The following is an 18,753-nucleotide window of genomic DNA, read 5'->3' as shown; positions in this document are numbered from 1 at the left end:
TTTATGGAAGGTTCACTGACGGGAATTGAAATCGAGAGATCGAAAAGCAACATTTTATGATCACTCAGGAAATCAACACATGACAATGACTGGATGAGTTCGGGATCTGAGGCAAAGATAAGGTCAAGAATGTTTTTTCCACGGGTTGCTGTTTTAACTGTTTGGGTAAGGTTAAATGAGAGAGTCATATCAAGAAATTCGTTCGACTGTTGAGAAGGTGCATGCAGATGATTCCATTCAATGTCTGGGAAATTGAAATCTCCACAAACCACGTGTTCAGCGTTTGGAAAGAGAGAATGCAAGTTCAAAAGCACACTGTTAAGCTCGTCAATAAAAGAGCAATCACAATCAGGCGCGCGGTAGCAAGCAGTAATAATGACTAATTGACGGTAGGGATATTCGGACACACATTATTTCGTGACTGCAATTAAGTTTGACAGCAAATGAGGGTATACTAGATTTTATAAAGGCAAGCACTCCACCTCCCCTGCGCCCCTCCCTGTCAAGCCTATGAATGGTGAACACTTTGTCATCATGAAGTAGCTCGCGGTTTTCGATGTCGGAACTTAGCCATGATTCAGTAAAAATGGCGATGTCGGTGTTGTTATCATGCAAGAGGGATTCTATGCCTTCTCTTTTTGATAAATAACTGCGGATGTTTGCGAGCATAACTGCCATGGTCTTATAAGCAGGTTTTCTATTCCGACCTTTTGAATAGGGAGGACGAGGGGAAAGCGCAGGCGTAGCCGCCGGCGATAACCGCTATGTCTTGGTCTCTAAAACGGAATCAGACTCGGCATCGTAGAAAAACTGCTTTTCGTTCATGACAAGTTTATCGAAGCGGATCTTGTACTTTCCACCATGCTCCTGAGCAAAATTGTATAACTTTTGACGGGCTAATCGGACACGTGCTGAGTAGTCTTCTCGAATTGAGTAGGCTGAATTTTTTAGCTTTGGGGTAGCGGACAAAATATTTGTCTTATCTTTAAAGTTAGCAAATGCGGCAATGATGGGGCGGTTCTTTCCGGGTTTGAAACGGCCAAGTCTGTGAGCGCGTTCAATCGCATTCTCACTTAGTTATGTCTAGTTCCTTTGAGCAGACAGAGATTACATGCGACTCAGACCGTGTCCATGCTTCGTCACTGGCGTCGGGAATTCCAAAGAACAGCAGCTTTGATCGGCGAAGACGGTTTTCCGCGTCATCGCATTTGTCGTTCAACCGTTTAACTTGCGCTGTCAGTTTTTGCACACAATCTGAGTCTACATTGCTTGACCTCTGATTTTCTGCTTTTTCCAATGCGTCTACCCGCAAAGAAAGGCTGCTCACAATGTTCTCGATGTTTGTCTGAGCTGAGCGGATAAGTGTAAGTTCTGAGAGTACGGAATTTTGTGCGACTTCTAATCGGGCTATTGCCTCAGCAATTGTTTCAAGTGAGACACTTGCGCCATTTTCGTCGGGTCCGGGATTCAGTTCCACATCACCAGACACGACAAGCCGTAAGTATACAGAACACGCATTGAGCGAGGACCAACATACATAACATAATAGACGACGGCAAAAATCACTCGTGTCTGGGGGGCACGACACCGCGAGAAAGAACGGATCACTAGTGCGTACGCACGCAGCGTGCGGAAAGTAACTGACCTGCATTGCAAAGGGCATGTTCATGACCGTATCCTCCGCGGCGTCGTGCCCCAACTGATTCCAAGGTGTCGGTGGCTTTTCTAGTAGTCGAGTAACGCCTCCCGCGCAGATAGCGGGGTTAGGTTGCCAGACAGGTGGTTGGTCGAGTGCTGCAAATGGCGGGCGGGAAGTGGCCTCAGCTGCAGGATAATTCTTTGCCCGTAGGTTCCAAGCAGATCCGTTGCTGTGGTCAGCCGGGAAATCGCTGTCGCTGGCGTTGAAGACGAGCGTTATGCTCCACAGGATAGCCTGCATTGCAAAGGGCATGTCCATGACCTCAAATGAGTCATCAAGGTGGCACTACTGTCAGGTCACGTGACTTGACGTCAACGTATGGCGCGTATATCAACGCCGCATAGTCGCGCTTGCCTCATTGGTCACCGAAGAAGGTGGGTTGGGACCGTCTATATAGCCACGCTAGAGCTATGGCTCTACCTCTTGGTATACCCGTGGTTAAACTTCTCCACACTTTTTATATCTTTCCAACCAGTTCTCGTAATTTTCGTCAGCGATGCTTGCTGTCAAGACGTTGCGCTGGATCTAGTCTATTTTGGGGGCAGTGTTCGGGCGGTGTGGTTTCGAAGTATGAAACAATCTCAGCGTTTATAACGTCGCATTGCGCATCTCTTGTTCTGCTATTCGATACAAGAAACACGATCACGTCGCTTATGCGTTCACTGGTGTTGGCAGACTTGCATCTTTCTGCTTGCGGTCGAGGTCACACTTGCCTAGCTGGTACGCCTGTCGTAGCTATCATGTCGCTCTAGGTGCAAGCTTCGGGACCCAGTTATGGAGAGGAGAAAATAAGACGAGAGCTTCCGATTACTTTTTCTGATGACCGTGGTGACTAAAAAGCAATCTCTATGTAGCAAGTTCAAATATCTCGACGAACATAATATTCGAAAACGGAACTGTGGAGCATTAGTGTTGTTTATATAGGCAGAGAAATTTGTATTTTAGGACGTTCGCGGTCAGTGAAAACGTGAAGTGCGTTTTTAAAAGTGACGTATTTCTGTGCATTATAGTTGTGTGCATAATTAGGTATAAGTTTCATTGATATATTCATTTGTATTTTTGCTTAAAGCTGCGTACGCCCGACCTATGCAACATATGCCTATAAAAGATATTTCTGAACACAGCGAAATCACTGAGCTTACGTTATGAAAACTTTTTCACTGCAACTATTTTCTTGCTGCAGAGGCCAACATAACACCCGTTGCTCGGCTCGCCGTGCATGTCGAGCCTTCTCACACGCCGATATGTAAGTGCACAGAAAGCTCCTCTCTTGTATTTTCCATTTATGCGTTTTTCGTTAAACTCTCTCTCAATGAAAGAAGCAAATACTTAAAATAATTGAGGCACTCAGGCTATCACGCTAAGTATATGAGACGACCTGCATAGCCTTCCCGTATGCAAACACTACCACGTAGCAATCTCTGGCAACACCACCTCTAGTCGGGGAGAGCCGTTGTCACCTATCACTGTAAAACCAGAAAAAAAAAAGTTGGATAAGAACCATCTCTATGATTTTTGTTGGCAGATGGCTCTTTTATTTTCAGCTAGCGTTTCATTGATATTATACACGAGGTAAGAGAGAGTTATAGCGCATGGTTTCCTTGTTGACGTTAACGTTAACCGGGCCCGGCTACCGACATCTGCGCATGCGCGGCCATTGTCGGACGGCAAGCACTTTATTGGATCTCTTTAGCGTTGCGCAGTTAGCGTTTTCTCGTAAACAATAATGGCGGCGCGCTCCACGGCCGCTTCGAACCAAATACAGCACCGCCGCCGTATTCTTCGGCGCCATTTCTTGCTATAAATGAAGGCATTCGTTTTTAATTCGCATACTCTGACTCATACGTCGTGGCTTGAGTAAGAAGTAGCTCATGTTTTTGAGATAATTTGGCAGTTTTCCAGCAGCTAAGTCAAACTATGTGTCGTGTACATCGTGCTCTATCGTGCACATAGGAAAAAAAAGCAACCACAACACTGCAGTTGTTCAGCTTTGTGTCCGCCTTAACATTTTCCTTTATATTTTCACAGTTTTCTTCCTTGAAAAAAAAAGACTGGAAATTCTCTAACCATATTAACCAGTCAGTGCAGAAAATAAAGAGTTTCTCCTGCCCAAGTTGACGCGATTTGACTTACTGTATACTAGATGGGGCCACTATGTTTACATCCAAACCATGCATCCAAGCATCCAAAGAAGCGACGCTGCGGCACAGCAAACAGAAGATATCATAGTTGCGCTTTCTACAGCGTTCGCAACGCAATGAGCGCGCCATACGCAAGCTTACTGAGTTCTGCGTAGTAAAATTGTCTACTGGCCATGGTAGGCCCGGTGCCTAGTACCGTGGGCACATTTGAAATGTCGCTGAAGCGTCTTTGCAGATGACCTCGTGATGTTTTTGTTATGTAGTTAAAAACCGTAAAAACAGTATTTAAGTCCATGTAGCATCTCACTGCATATCAATGCATGTAATGCGTCCGTATTTTTGTTTGCAATGTAAGCTGGGGCATCTGTTAGAATCATTACTTGTTTTAGCCTTACAGTAACTTGTTACCAGAGAGACGTTATGATAAAACGTCTTCTGACGTGCGCATCGCTAACCGAAAAGTTCAGCGTCCGGTAATACGGTAAGCGGCAACGTAAACAGGGAAACGATATTCTATAACTCTCTAAGAAGTAGCCACTGCACGTAAGCCACTGGTATGACCAGAATACCAGCTGAATTTTTGATACCGCGAGCGCTGGCGCTTAGAATATACTGCCAAGTGGGCGCTCACTAGTTAGGCTACTTTTGCCACACCCGAGGCCCCTACCAGTAAATGAACAGGAATTTGATAAGAATGAACGCAGAATTTTTGCTGTTGATAATGTGAAAATATCGCTCCACACGATGGCGCCTCCGAGATAAGACTCCAAGCCTTGTTACTTCTTGGGTGGAATTCCTTACCAACGCTTCAATAAAGCTGCCCCATACCTTTTGGCTTCTTGCGCCGCAATATAGTTGTCTCCATGGTCTGGCTGCCGTCCACTGAAAAAAAATGACACCTCGCTGTACATGAGTAAAATAGCGCGCGTTATTGCCAGCAGAAAACTATTCCAAGCTGAAACCTAGGGCATGGCTTCTGCGCAACATTCATAGCTATTGTCATCATATTCAGACTATCTTTGCCTGAGGTCGATTGACAGAATATAGCATTGCCCAGGACAAAGTAGCACTATAGAGCTGCATAGCGGTTAGTTACTTCAAAACTTGCAAAACAATTAAGACCGGTCGCCGGTATTCTAGCTTGTTTTGCTGCTTTTCTAAAAACAGACCTTCCCGCCCACTAAAAAACCGAGGCTTTTCAAGACGATAGACTATCGTACCCAATCTAGATTATGAACAGGAGCGCCGCTAACGAGAACGAACGTCTGAAATCATTCTAGCTGACCCGATCAGTGAGGTTCGATGCGTTGGCCACCCTCCAGAGCGGAAGCGGCCTTTTGTCGGGAGGACACTACGTTATCTTTCGGGAATTGGTCACGCGGATGGGTGGTGCGCACAAATTTTGAAAAATTACCACCTGAAGCAGTAGGTGCACACCTCTCAAAATATTATGCTCCGAAATAATTCGCAGGGCCCAATGCGTTTTCTTTCGTACGATAGCGCAATGTCCCGAAGCGGAGCCTTGAAACCAACATCGTCATATTGTAACCACCCTAATTGGAGCCATCACGTACTGCGGCACTGTCGACCGAATTTAATATTTAGTCACCTAACGGCTAAGCACTCTCCTGCCGAGGTGGCAGCTATGCGCGCGTATCACACAGCTCCCAGAGATGCCATTCAGGCAGCTTCTTAACAAACTATGGAATTTCGAGATGATTTCACTCGTGACTTATGTTCACCCAAATGAAAGGTATTTAGCATTTCGCAATCTCTCCCCTCACTGCATTGCTTCTAAAACTTCACTGAAAGTAGGGGGATCATGGAAGAACTATCGTGCCAGCACCGCCTCGTTGAACGCGCTTGGAACAGTCTCGTACCGCTGCGCCGGAGTGTCCTATGACACTCAAAAATTGTTCGGTTGCCACTATTAGAATGTGCAAAATGTTACGCGCATAAGCTTGTTCATCTGCACTTATCTGTGAGGAATTGTCGGTAACTTTGTTGCCACGAAGGCCGCAGCAAAATCGTGAAAGAAATTTATTTCTTGAGTGTGTCCTGCGCCCAGTGCAGTAAATGACAACAGTAAATATAATTATAACCTTTATTTTGATATGGTTATAGCATGCCGAAGAGAACGTGAAACGACTATCCTTTGCTCTCAGCTACGCCTTATTTTGCGACTGCGTAAGAGTTCCGTTTCACCACAGCCACTGGTGGTATCACACTTGGCCATCTGCCATCTGGCAGGTGTCATGGGAGGTACAGGTAGCACACAAAAGCCAGCTGCAACCTGCCAACTGCCATGGCCGGCATATGGCAAATTGAAGCGAAGAAAATTTCTGTCTCCTCCATTAGGGGAGAGGAAGGAAAGTTCTGAAGGTGCATGCCATAGAAGGAGGAGATTCTGACGCGGCAGGGCGGCAGAGAGGAGAGAGAAATTCCCCTCTCCATTTGTATATTCTATGTGGTCTTGCATGGAACCTCGCAACGGAATTCTTATTCTATTGTAATGTCACAGCTAAAAGTAATTACGCGTCCGCAACGAATTTGCGCAAGTGGAGTGCTCAATTTTGTCGTTAACGACTCGCCACGCCCACTGTTTTATTCGAGTGAAGGAGTCCAGCAGCTACCGAAACCAAGGGGCACAGGAGAACGTTGTAATTTTTTTACGGTGTTGATCAATGGGATATTAATAGGGCAATTATTTCATCGCTCACAGAAAACTCATTAGAAGACAGAAGAAAAAACAACATAAATACCCCCGAAAAACAGAAGATTGGACAGCCACCGCCGTAACATCGCCGGTAGAGCACCTGACGCAAAACTGTGAGGCTATAGCTTCGGATCCCACTGGCGCGGTTTGGTTGTTTTTCTTCTGTTGGCTAATCAATTACCTATAGCGACGAAATACTGACACTATTAATCTCACATTTCTCAACACCGCAAATTAAATGGAAAAAAGTTGCCCTACGCTCCTCCCTTTTGCTGTCTGTTGGGTTCCTTCGTATGTACATGATAACGATTTTTCCTTCTCTTGTTTGCTGAATCGCTCAAGCTTTGATATTTATAAGACACTAGATTTCGGTGCACCGTAATAAACTAACGCGCCCGCCCGACCTGCTAGCTCGCATTACATGGGCAGGAAGTTGTTTTAAGATAGCGCTGCCAGCAGCTTAAAAATACCCTGAATGTCCGTTCGCTCGCTTTAGGAATGCTACATAGGGGAGACCACCAGACCTACTCGCGAAATGATGTTCTTCCTCTCGTCTCCAGCGGGCTACGTGGGCGACTGGTGCAGCGCCTCCACTCCGTGCTTACGCAAGGCAAAGTGCATCGATGGCGCCTGCTTCTGCGACACGCTCGCCTTCCGAGTGGTCGCCGGCGTGTGCGTCCCGTCCGACAGGGCCAGCAGCACTCACACGAAGGCCACAGACGAGGCTGGAACTTCGGAGCCTATCGAAACAAACAGCTCCGAGAGGTATGAAAAGTTTTGCTGGCGCTCTTTTTCCAATGAAGTTAGATCTTTTAAATAGAAAACGTGGCGGCTTTTGGGTCACATAAATTGTTGTTATGCGACAAAAATTCAAAGGGACACCTAATTACCGATTTTTTTTGGCAATGTTATAGCATTAGAAGCTTTGGGTGCCTTTACCCTAAGAGACGTCACTTCCGGTACGGTGGCGTCACTTTTGTGTTGGTGACGCCACCTACCTCCTTAACCAATAAGAATTTTTCGCTCTGGTGGCTTCATTTTCCTCCAGTCAACGGGAATTAACCGTACTGGTAACGTCACACCCAGCCAATGGGCGAGTTTCAACCCCACGGCATTAAGGCTACCGTTCTGCGCAAAAACGGCTCCGTTGGCGTAGCCAGTGGCGTGAGCGAGAAAATAGTTGGGGTCACGTGACCTTGTGAAGTCGTTACAACCTGTCCACGGTGGCTTGTGGCAGTTCAATTAATGATTGGTCGGTAAAGGTTTCTCGGGAAGAGCATCTCGGGTTTCCCAAGCCCGCTATGGGGGCTTGCCTTCTGGGGACATTGGGAATCGCTGAACCGCTGCACCAGTGCGTCATGAACGGTATGAGGAAGATCAGGCATCTATGGTTGTAAAGTAGAGAATCACCAATTCCGCACATATTAGAGCCTGATGAAGTACACGTGGTCTTCTGCTCAGTCGGGAAGTAACCATACATTAGGATGCTGCAGCGGAAATGCCGGTAAACACAGAAGAACGGGCTGGTGTCCGCAGCACTGAAACAAACTGTTTATTGGGCTGACTTACATGGAACTTTGAATAAAACAACTCAGAGTCAGCAGCGGGCGTGCTCGGTAGACGTCGATGAACATAATCCCCGCCCCTTTGACGCGGATTTTGAAGCTGACAAAGTTACGAGATAAGACTCAGAAATCGCCTAGGACCATCGTGAACAATGCAGAACCCGCTGTGTACCAGCCGACATTCCAGATTAATTCGGTTGCATTTCTCCTCAGAAAACAGCCAGCGACTTTAAACACGAGCAAATAAATATTTCAAGGCTTTACGACAATATGAACGAGCCAGACGCCCCTTTGTGTAATCTTTTTTCTGTTTTTACTTCCAAACGCCACTGTTGCTAAACACGCCTACATTTCTGATAACTCTTCCGATTGAACGAAAACAATACTTTTACTGCAGAGTCTTCCGACCCAGCTACTGAGCAGAAATGCGCGAGTCATATGAAAGCTTTTAATAAGAGAGAGAGAGGGGTTTTATTGATAGGAAAGGCAGAGAGGTTGGCCTGAAAAATAAATATCTGGCCTGCTACTCTGCTCTGGGGAACGGGAAGAGGAGATAAAAGAAGGTCACGATGGGGGACGATGATGATGGGAGGAGGCAGATGGAAAACTACTTTTAAAAAAAACAAGGCACACTTTCTGACATCACAAACGCGAGACAAGGTCCGTGTCGCTCAAAAAGCGTGAGAGCTCTCGCATTGCCTTTACAGTTCTAAAACTACCTGGCCAAGCGCCGAGGATCAAATCCTCAGAGAGGAGCGATGTGTCCATAGGCTTCAGAGCAGATGCGAGTATGAGTCTTTCACGTGCATACGCTGGACACGCCACTAAAACATGTTCTATAGTCACTAGCACGCCACATGTGGTACATTCCGGGGAGTCCGCTTGTCCTATTAAGTGCAAGTATTTGCGCGTGAATGCCACGTTTAAACGTAGTCTACGGATAACGCATGCAATAGGGCGAGATATTCCGCGAGGAACTGAAAAGGTCATCGTCGGATCTAGCCGTTTAAGGCGGATGTGGCGGGTGTCTGGCAGGACCCAGTACAGTTTTAATAAATGTACTACTGCCTTCAAGGAAAGTACGAAGAGGGCATTCATGCCACCAGGACTTAAGATGTTGCACTAATGGCAGTGTTTTTCGTTTCATAGACTTTGTCCTCCTGCGAGTTGTTTGACCTCATTAATTTTTATTTAGGCCACAGCTGCCATTATGGCAGGGCGGGAAAGCGAAAGTCACCAAAGGGTACTTATTCAACGAGCTTGTTTTCATAACTGCACAGACGCGTTGTCACGGATCTCCCAGAACACTCGGCCCGAAAAAATGGACTAGGCGACATGTGTACCCAAACAGACGCACATTTAATACACCCTACGTGACACACACACACTAGCACACAAAACTAACTAACAAACTAACACAAAACACAAAGACTATAAATACACACGACCCGTAAACACTGCTACCAGCGCCTACCACTAGCGTTCTACTGTTAGAGGTCGGCGTTCGTGCACGCGGTTGGTTCGGTTCAGATGCGGCGTTGTATGGGTCCAGTAGCCGGCGTCAAGATGGCGTTCGACGTGCTGCGGCTGGCGTCGCTGGCGTAGCTGGCGTCGTCGCTGGCTGCGCCGTACAAGCTCCCGGTCCAAGTGCCCGTGGAGGTGATGCCGGTTATGTTGGCGTAAGGGGGGGGGGGCATCATCTGGATGGTTGGCAACAGCGCTGGAGACACCCCTGGCCATAGGAAGGGGTAGCGTCCTCAGTTAACTCCCCGGAACGGGCTCAGGAACGGCAGGAATTCCACGATGTGAAGCCGTAGAACACGCGCTCACCGGAGCTGTAGCCGGCGTCGCTCTCTTCCAGCCGAAGCGTCCCTGACCCGCCGGAGCCTCCTCTTCTCTGTTCTTCCCCCCGTGCCTCGTTCTCCCTCGCCCCTTTATAGCCTTGGCGTTAGTCCACGTAAGCCTTGTCGTCGTCCTGTATTACTCCTCTGCACCGATCATCTCTTTCCACCTCACAGAATGCTTCTTCTTCATCTTCTTTAGTCTTCGGTTAATCCCCGTCATCCTTATCGTCAACCTCGTCGTCTTCTTCAAGCCTCTCTCGTTCATAATTTTATTTTAGACTCCATATTATATGTGACACTGTCTGCGATGCATCTATTAGACGTCGCTCGTGCGCACAGCTGGTCTTGTCGGTTATCTGGCGGACAGCGTTCGCTGACGCCAACCTCTGCCATTGATGATTACACAAAATAGGAAAAGCCCAAAACGAAATTTAATTGGGAGCACAAAAAATGCTGTTAATATCACCGGTAAAATACAATATTTCGCATTACTCTTCAAAGCAGTGGGGTTCAAGAGTAGTAACGCAGGCAATGCGACAAATACTGTTCGTGAATAATTTGAGCGGCAACTGTAAAGCTTCATTTTTTTCGGTCATTGCGATAATAGGTAGTTGTTACGTGCAATGGATGAGTTCACAAAACCTTTATAGTCTACGCAGAGAAAAGGTAAACCAAACCGACATGCCCTATTGTGCTGCTTGGCCTATAGGTTCTTCAGAATTAGACTGTGGGTTTTTAAAAACAACCGATGAACAACACACGAAAACCGGCACCGCAAGCTGGTGCTGCGACCAGCGGACATAATGAGAGAAGGAGCTTGTTGCAGCTACATAATTATGTGCTCACCTACGATGCAGAAACGTGGAGGCTAACGGAAATAGTTCAGCTTAAATTAAGGCCAAAGCAGCACGCTAGGGAAAGAAAAATGATAGGTGTAACGTTAAGAGACCGGAAGCGGGCAGAGTGGGTGAGAGAACAAAGGCAGGTTACTAACATCCCAGTCGAAATCAAGAGGAAGAAATCGGCTTGGGCAGGACATGTAATGCGAAGGCAAGGTGACCTCTGGTCCTTAAGGGTAACGGAGTGGATTCTAAGCGAAGGCAAGCGTAGCAGCGGTGGCAGAAAGTTACGTGGGCAGATGGGATTACGAAGTTTCCGGGCATACGGTGGATGCAGCCGGCAAAAGACAGGGTTAATTTAAGAGAGATGTGAGAGGCCTTTGCCTGCAGTGGGTGTAGACAGGGTGATGGTGATGATCATGATAAATTATGTAATATCAGTTCACACGGTTGGTTACAGTGCTCTTAGTTTACATGCTTATAATATAAAAATTGAGGTGGGCCGTATTCCAAGGCAATTTCATTTGGCAAAATTTCAGTGCAAAGTCATTGTTAGAAGAGTTTCACCTGCAAACTTCCAAGTTCATCTGCATAAATACGGATAACATACGATGACGATAGACGTTAGAGTCCTGGTGTGACGCAGTACGGCGTTTCGTTGACTTCGCCAGGCGGCACGTAAAGACGAAGGCACCAGCTTGGCAAGCGGCTCTACGCAGTTGACAGGTAAAAGGGGTCACGCGACAGCTGCATCAATACAGGAGGACTTTTACCACGCACCTTACCGCCTTGCATGCAAAGATGCAAGGACTGGGTGCGTGGTTGCCAGAATATTGCGCAATACAATAGTTTACGAGCACGACCGGCGGCAGTTTTTTATTGCGAATATGAACGATAACTGCCGCGACAAGTTTATTATTTATTTTTGTTTCGTTGACAGTTAAAGGCATTAATACTGTGTATAACACGTCCGTCTCTATGAATTAGTTACTCGTTATAAAGGGCTCCTGCATAATTGCAGCAGAACCAAGTGTTGGCGGTAAAATAGCGTTGTTTTCTGGAATTCGGGTAGCTGGAGTAGCCTGTAGGAATGAAAGTGCGTGCACCTGTTGATGTACTCTGGAGATTTTTAATCAATGCTAATGCGGCGTGTTTTTGTATATGCACCTGGTTCTGGAAGAATCGGAAAGTAACCTAATGACAGATGCTGGAATTAGAGGACAATGCGGCTGTTGTTGCCGTCTTGTCTTAAGACCAACCAGTTGTCAAACGTTGGCGACAAAGCTTGGCTCTTGCACGTCGGCTGACACTTCTGTGAACTGAATTTTGTATTTACAGGACTCACTCTCTGGTTTACGTCTGTGTGCGTGTGTCGTAGAAGACAATGACGCTAAAGCACGATCTGGAAACGAGCTTTCGTATAAGATGCTGCGGTTATTGAAGTAAAAATTTGCTCTCACATCGCGCACCGCTCTTAGATTCCTCGACACATTAAATTTATGTCCTCCCTCTCTCTCTCCTGCGCACACTACTATCTGAATAAAACAGGCTGTGTATACAATGACCTCTCCCTGCCTCTACCCCAATGTTTCGATGTTTTTTTCAGGCAACACCACCGGAGTCCCAGCAAACGTTAGCGCTGTTGTGGTATCCACGCTATCAGTCAATGCCCTCAGTCTACAAAAAGAGTTAAGCGTACATTGCGCGAATATCATGGACAGGCATCTCTTTCATGTGAAACTCTGCCTTTTCTTAAAGAACAGTACTACTGCCTCTCCTCCCCTCACCACCCACTGTACTACTACTACTAATGCTGCTAGTGCTGTTACGCTACTACGATATATATTTCTTTAAAATAAACGGTAAAGACAAACCTTAATAACCCGTTAAATAAAAACAGCGTTTGGCATTAGGTCATCTGTTTAATATTGTTTAACCTAATAGCAGTATTACATCGCAAAATTCTACATGGAGACACTTGTTTGCGCTGCAGAAAAGAGCGTGGTTCTTTGCAAAATCTTCATCATTTGACTCACGTTCTACAATAGCTGAAAGATTCAACAGTGCCACTATTTGTCGCAGCTTTCGGGAAAAAAGTCTTCGTTAACACCTCACACACAATGATTTATTACTTACGCGCTGGTATTTTTCTTTGTTTTTTTCAGTGACGAAGACCAGGCCAATCCGAATGCTGAAGTTTAATATCTCTCAAGCAAGGAGCCGCTCAAACACCTGCCGCCTGCCGTTCGTGCCAAATGTTCCTTTCACGCAGTAGCTTTACCCATCGACGCCAGCGACTGGAAAAAGATATCGGTGGCTAATGCTGCGATCCTGGCCCTTATAAGGTCTTCCCAAACGCTGTGTTTTGAGCGCATATAACACCTGAGTCATTAAGCATTCTTTGACTAAAAGCCTGGGTCTGCCTTTTTACACCCGCTAAGCCTTAGAGCAGTTCGCGCAACGTTCAGGCCAGGTCTTGCCTTTCAGACTGTTGCAGTAAACTAGGTAAAAAAATTAATGTCAGAATAAATAAAGCCGGAATCACAGTGCTTATACTTCTTGAAACGAGATGAAACTTAATTGCTCAATGCTTGTAAGCGCCACATTTTCTTTCCAATGCAGGTTTTGTGTTTAGGACAGGCATGTATAACCAGAAATTTTTTTCGGGAGGGGCCCAAGGTAATTTCTCTTGGCTGATGATAGGGCGGCAAGGTTCTGGCCCCTGGCTGAGTACTGCGGAGAGAATGGGGGGACAGGCAGGGTTGAACTTCATTTCGGGGGGGGGGGGGGGGGGAAGAGAGGCCCTGGCTACCGTTGGATAAGTGCCTGGCATAAGATCTGAAACTTCACGGCTGACGACTCTTAATATACTTCAATTTTTTTCGTATTTGCATGTATTAGGCTAAACTTCTACATATAATGCGTAAAGCTATTCTTTACAGAACTGCTCCTCTTAACTAAGCTTTACTAGTGTAATTTTTTCCCGCCTGATAAAGTGATATTTATGCATGTTCCCTTGCGTGCGTACGATTAGTGTGCTTTGAAACAAAGAACTCAAAGTTCTAATCCAGTGCTAAAAATGGGGATTGCCAATGACATCTTATTTGATAGCTCGGGAAACTTCTACGACCGCCCAAAGGCAACCGCTGTAAATAATAGGTAACATATTTTTCACATAGACTGTTGGTGCTATGCCATTGGAAAAGAATTCGAAGGCATTCAGCGCTCGAGTGGTACGGTCTGAAAGATTTTGTTCAAAAAGTGAACGAACCGCACGATGTCAAAAATCTTGCAACGCTAAAGGATGGCCTGTAGTGTGCGCCACGCGCCAAACAACTTCAGAGATACGTTTCTCGATATCATCATATTCTGCCTAGCTGTGTTCACTGCACTCTATAGCAGAGAGAGATCGGGCAGATAGTTCTTGATCATCACAAAGTGAACAATAGAGCGGAAAGCGAGGGAAAAGAGGAGTTGTCTTCGTCTGGACAAAGCGTTGATCATCGGTGATGTCTAAACAGGGTGTTCATTCCGAGGCGGAAGGCCGAATGAGAGCGAGGAGATTGTGAAGTGGGAAAGGTGTTAATATGGAGAACGTGAATATTGTCCAGGCATGATGGCTGCTAAACATGATGAACCGGCTAACCTATAGGATTTTGAAGTGTCCAGCTTGCCTCTATAGATAACTATTGGCATCCTGCTGAAGATAACAGGTTCGACAGTGCTTGCAACTTTGTTTTGGAGCCTGTGAGAATTACTCATTGGCCCGGGGTTCGATGTAGGGTAAAGAACACACTCTGTGGAAGATATCTTCCGTTGGAAGACATCCTCCATTCATTAAAGGGCTTCTCTCTCTCTCTTATTTGGCTTCTTGAGAGCACGTAAAGGCCACAGGAGGAGGTAAACCGGTAAGTTGAGATATCGATTAATATGAGAATATTTCTGGGCGAAGTAGGTGAGAGGAGCTTCGAATAGCGTAAGCACCTGCATGCGGCTCTTCGCATTGAGACCTGATACGGACTGCTTGACCTTTAGAGGCAAGTCTGTCCAGGGAGGCGAGGCCAGAGCCAATAATTCTTGTTGCTTAGTAATAATAAAGCAGTGCACTTTTGTGACAAAACCAGATTTAGTGCGGGTTATGAGGAGACGATGTAGGAAGGGCCTCTTCCCTTGAAAGACATGGCGGAGATGTGTACGCATTGTTTCCTGATAGGCGATTACATATAATGTAAGACATCATTAATCTTCTGCTTGTCAGGCAGAGGAGCGCTTAGCAATGCCAACAATTATCCGCAGGCAATTGTTCCGTGGGGCCTCCAGAGTGTTCTTGTTTGTTGGAAATAATCGGTGAATTACCGGCATAGACAACTGTGTAATGTTCCTTGGACAGACTTTTTGAAGCAGAGACCTTGAACGGCACTTGCGGCCGCATCGTGTTCCCGCCGTTAACATAATTACATGTGAATCCTCTCACGGAGTTTTTCATTAATAGTATATGAGCTAGCGCCGATCCGTTTAGGGCGAGCGGAAATGTGGTGATCGCTTTCTTTGTGAAAACCACGGCAACACGCTTACCTGACGAGGGGCGAAGACCTGGGGGAGTCAAATACTCAAAGATGTTCAGTAACGCCCTCTGAAGACGTTGCTGGTTTATGTAGAGCGACCGTGACGCGCTCCAGATACAGATATCATCTGCGTAAATCGTGATGTGTACTCCTTGCGGGAGGTTCGTCAACTGCATCATAGTAATATTGAACAGGAGAGGCTGAAACACCTCACGGACGTACGCCTTTCTCAACTGTTTTAAACAACTTTGGACAGTTTGGAGTACTTATAAAAGTTTTCCGCTCTTTCAAGCAGTTTTTAACTTGCTTGTAGGGTTCGCTTCGGAGCCCAATCTGTGCAATTCTGCGAGCATGGCATGGTCAAAAATAGACAACAGCGGCCTTGATGTTGAAGGATATTTGAAACAGGTTTCGTAAAAAATGGATTCCCTACCTCATTTCGTGGTTCATAATACGTTGGACGAGAGGGTAACGTTTAATGAGGGCGGAAATTAACGAAAACTGCTGTTTTATACAAACGCAGACACCCCAGCGCCTCGGAGTACCGAGCGAACGCTATTGTTGCCAGCGGTTGGCCGCCACCATTGTGACATCATCCGCGGGATTTCCGGCTGTTGCCGACTGTGTTGCTGCGCACAGCTTTGCCTCAGGTAGCCAAGTGCTGCTAGCGGACGGCGCCGTCGGACGGCACTCTGCCTTGTAAATAACTAAGATATTTGCAAAAATAACTGCACTCTGCCGATCCCCGCGTTACTTCGTTTATTCAAGAGGCTGTTGTTTGTCGTGAGCGCGAAAGGTGACAAGCAGTGCGACAACGGTGAACCTCGATTAAGCATAACATGGTTAGACTTCCCCTTTGACAATGGGTATAAGCCAATGCTGAAAGTAGCCGTAGCTATATATAAGCGTGGATGTGAACTAGCTGGTAAAGACAAAGAAATTTAGAAACAGGTGAGAAAATAATATAACCAGAGGAAAAATATTGATTCAATAAAATAATATGTGCAGGCAGTTCAAGCTATGTTCCATATCGAAGGTGTTCTGCTGTCTCTCGCACCGACCGAACTGAAGCAAACGAATGGCACTGGCCGAAGATTGCGTTGATTCGTCGTTCAGCAAAGCACGCGATGGAGCGGTGCGCAGCGAGCGAGCGAGCAAAGCCGGTCGGCCGGCTGACTCTCTGCGGATGGCGTTACTTGTGCCAGTACTCCCATTTCGCCTTCCTCTCATTCGACGCTCCCGGAAGTGAGAAGGGCATGTAGGGGGCTGGTATCTGATAAGCGATTTCGGCTCTTTTTAAGCACAGAATCGCGATGATTTACAAGACCCCTTCTTCCCATTGCATTTTATGCAATTTCAAGAGAGTTTGAGCTTCCCTTTAAGGAAAGCGGCTGTCGGGATGCTCTAATAAGAATTCACGTTCTGTCCAAGTGATGAGACGAGAGCTATGACATCACCAGTTACAGACCTTATTTGGCAAATCCGGTTCACTTGTTGGAGAAACTCATTTCGGCTTTAGAGGAACCGTGTAATGGGTTTGTAGATAATCCGCAGCATAAGCGTACCTACGCAACTTACTAGCGCGGTGGGCCGGGTAGATGCGTAGCTTGTTGGCTATTTACCAGGTTTCAAAACTTATAATAAATTCTGACAAAAGACGCTAGCTACTGCCTCTAGTCACCCCTGAAGAAGCAGCCGAGCCGGTTCTGTTTGGAGATGTGTCAGAGTTTACTGTAAGTCATCATACCCAACCAGACAGGCAAATATGTCAATATCTTTAGCTTTGAGGTTTCAAAATGGGCCCAATTTTCTCTAGCTTCGACTCCTTGGGCACCTGATTAGTAATCAAGGAAGAGTTGCAATAGTACAGAAGACGAAGGCGGGAGTTGCGAGGCAGCTTAGTGATAGCTTCCCAGCTCACTGCGTCCTGGCCCTGCGACATCTGCCTGTTCGTCATATATGCACCTCATAGCCAAAGAGGTGGTTAAGTGGTTATGGCGCTCGCCTGCTGACCCGAACGACGCGGGTTCGATCCCGGCAGCAGCGGTCGACTGTCGATGGAAATGAAATTCTAGAGGCCCGCATATTGTGTGGTTTCAGTGCACGTTAAAGAACTCCAGGTGGTCGAAATTTCCGGATCCTTCACTACGGCGTCCCTCATAGCCTGAGTCGCTTTAGTACGTAAAACCCCATGAAACCTAACCAAACGATATTCGCACCTCAGAGTCACGTAATGCATTTTCATACTTAGGTGATCCCCTTTTTACAGGGTGTCTGCTTGCCGCCGCTGCGAAGACAGCGGCTGAGCTAGTAACAACTTCGCGTTCGTCGTGAACTCGATGAGTTTGTTTTTATTTTTTTAGATTTCTACTGCTGAAACACATTTAGTATTAGAGAGATTTTGCCTACCGGATACGCGCAAGTGTAAACATATACCGGTTAGATGCGGCCAATGCGGCCATTCGAGGCAACTGTGCGTGCGCAGCTGGCGTCCGGTAAACCGGTACACATCTACGCTTGCACGTGTCCGCTACGCTAATACTATCTATTAACGCCACATCGTTAAGGTTCCCGTTATGCAGAGAATCCAGTGCCTTCGCCTTCGGTATGGGCGTCGTCGGCGTACGTTGCGAACGAAAAATCCCCGGAGAAGCAATCATGTGGGCCATGCATACAGGTAACGAGACTTTGTGTCGTGATCACAGCCTGCACACAGGATTCCGATAAAACTGACCAAAGTGGCAGGCGGCAGTCAAGTCCTCATATATGGCAATTCCGCATATAAGGGCATTAAATTATTAATGCTCTCGCGTCATACGCTTAAGGCAACTGTCCCCTAATTTTTTCTGCATTTGCCCAGGAAGAGAGAGTTGAACATCTGAAATAAGTGAGGGCCCTCACAGATTCTTCTGACTACAAGGTCACTGTATGGTAAAGAGGTCGAGTCGAGGTCCATGTCACAGGCCGCGATACAAAGGTTCAGAGATATCGCGGTTTTGTTGAAGTCACAAGCCTCCAGTGAAAACAGGATGGAAATGGCAACGTCATAGAGCTTCGATTAGTGACGTCCTCTGATTGCAATGAGCGCTGTGCGTCTGAGAACTAGATACGTTAAAGTAGTATTAAGATGGCATGCCTCCCATTCAGCCAATCGAGGTACCCAGCCTAAAACTCCTTTTCTTGTCGCAGAAAGAACGGTAGTTTTTTAAGTTCGTTTTAGTATTTTAGTACAATAAATGTGCTAGTAAGATGAGCGTGAGATGAACCAAGCTAAAGTTAATGAATGTACTCTTTCACAGTATGCAATCCAAATAAATATTTGAATCAGATATAAAATTTATTCTGCCTATCACAAAATTTGATGAAAATTAGTGTATTTTTTAT

At 46.3% G+C, this 18,753-nt stretch overlaps 1 protein-coding gene across 1 annotated transcript in view; it reads left to right on the top strand.

Moving 5' to 3' along the window:
* LOC144108593 (uncharacterized) overlaps positions 1-13,439 on the top strand; it is a 30,986-nt gene extending 17,547 nt beyond the window's left edge. The window contains exons 4-6 of the mRNA XM_077641791.1: positions 2,883-2,945; positions 7,117-7,321; positions 13,427-13,439. Coding sequence (XP_077497917.1) covers positions 2,883-2,945; positions 7,117-7,321; positions 13,427-13,439 — 281 coding nt within the window. The remainder of the gene's footprint in view (positions 1-2,882; positions 2,946-7,116; positions 7,322-13,426) is intronic.
* The last annotated feature ends 5,314 nt before the right edge of the window (positions 13,440-18,753 follow it).

Source organism: Amblyomma americanum, chromosome 10, assembly GCF_052857255.1.
Source record: "Amblyomma americanum isolate KBUSLIRL-KWMA chromosome 10, ASM5285725v1, whole genome shotgun sequence".
NCBI lineage: Eukaryota > Metazoa > Arthropoda > Arachnida > Ixodida > Ixodidae > Amblyomma > Amblyomma americanum.
This window is presented reverse-complemented; position numbering and strand designations above follow the sequence as displayed.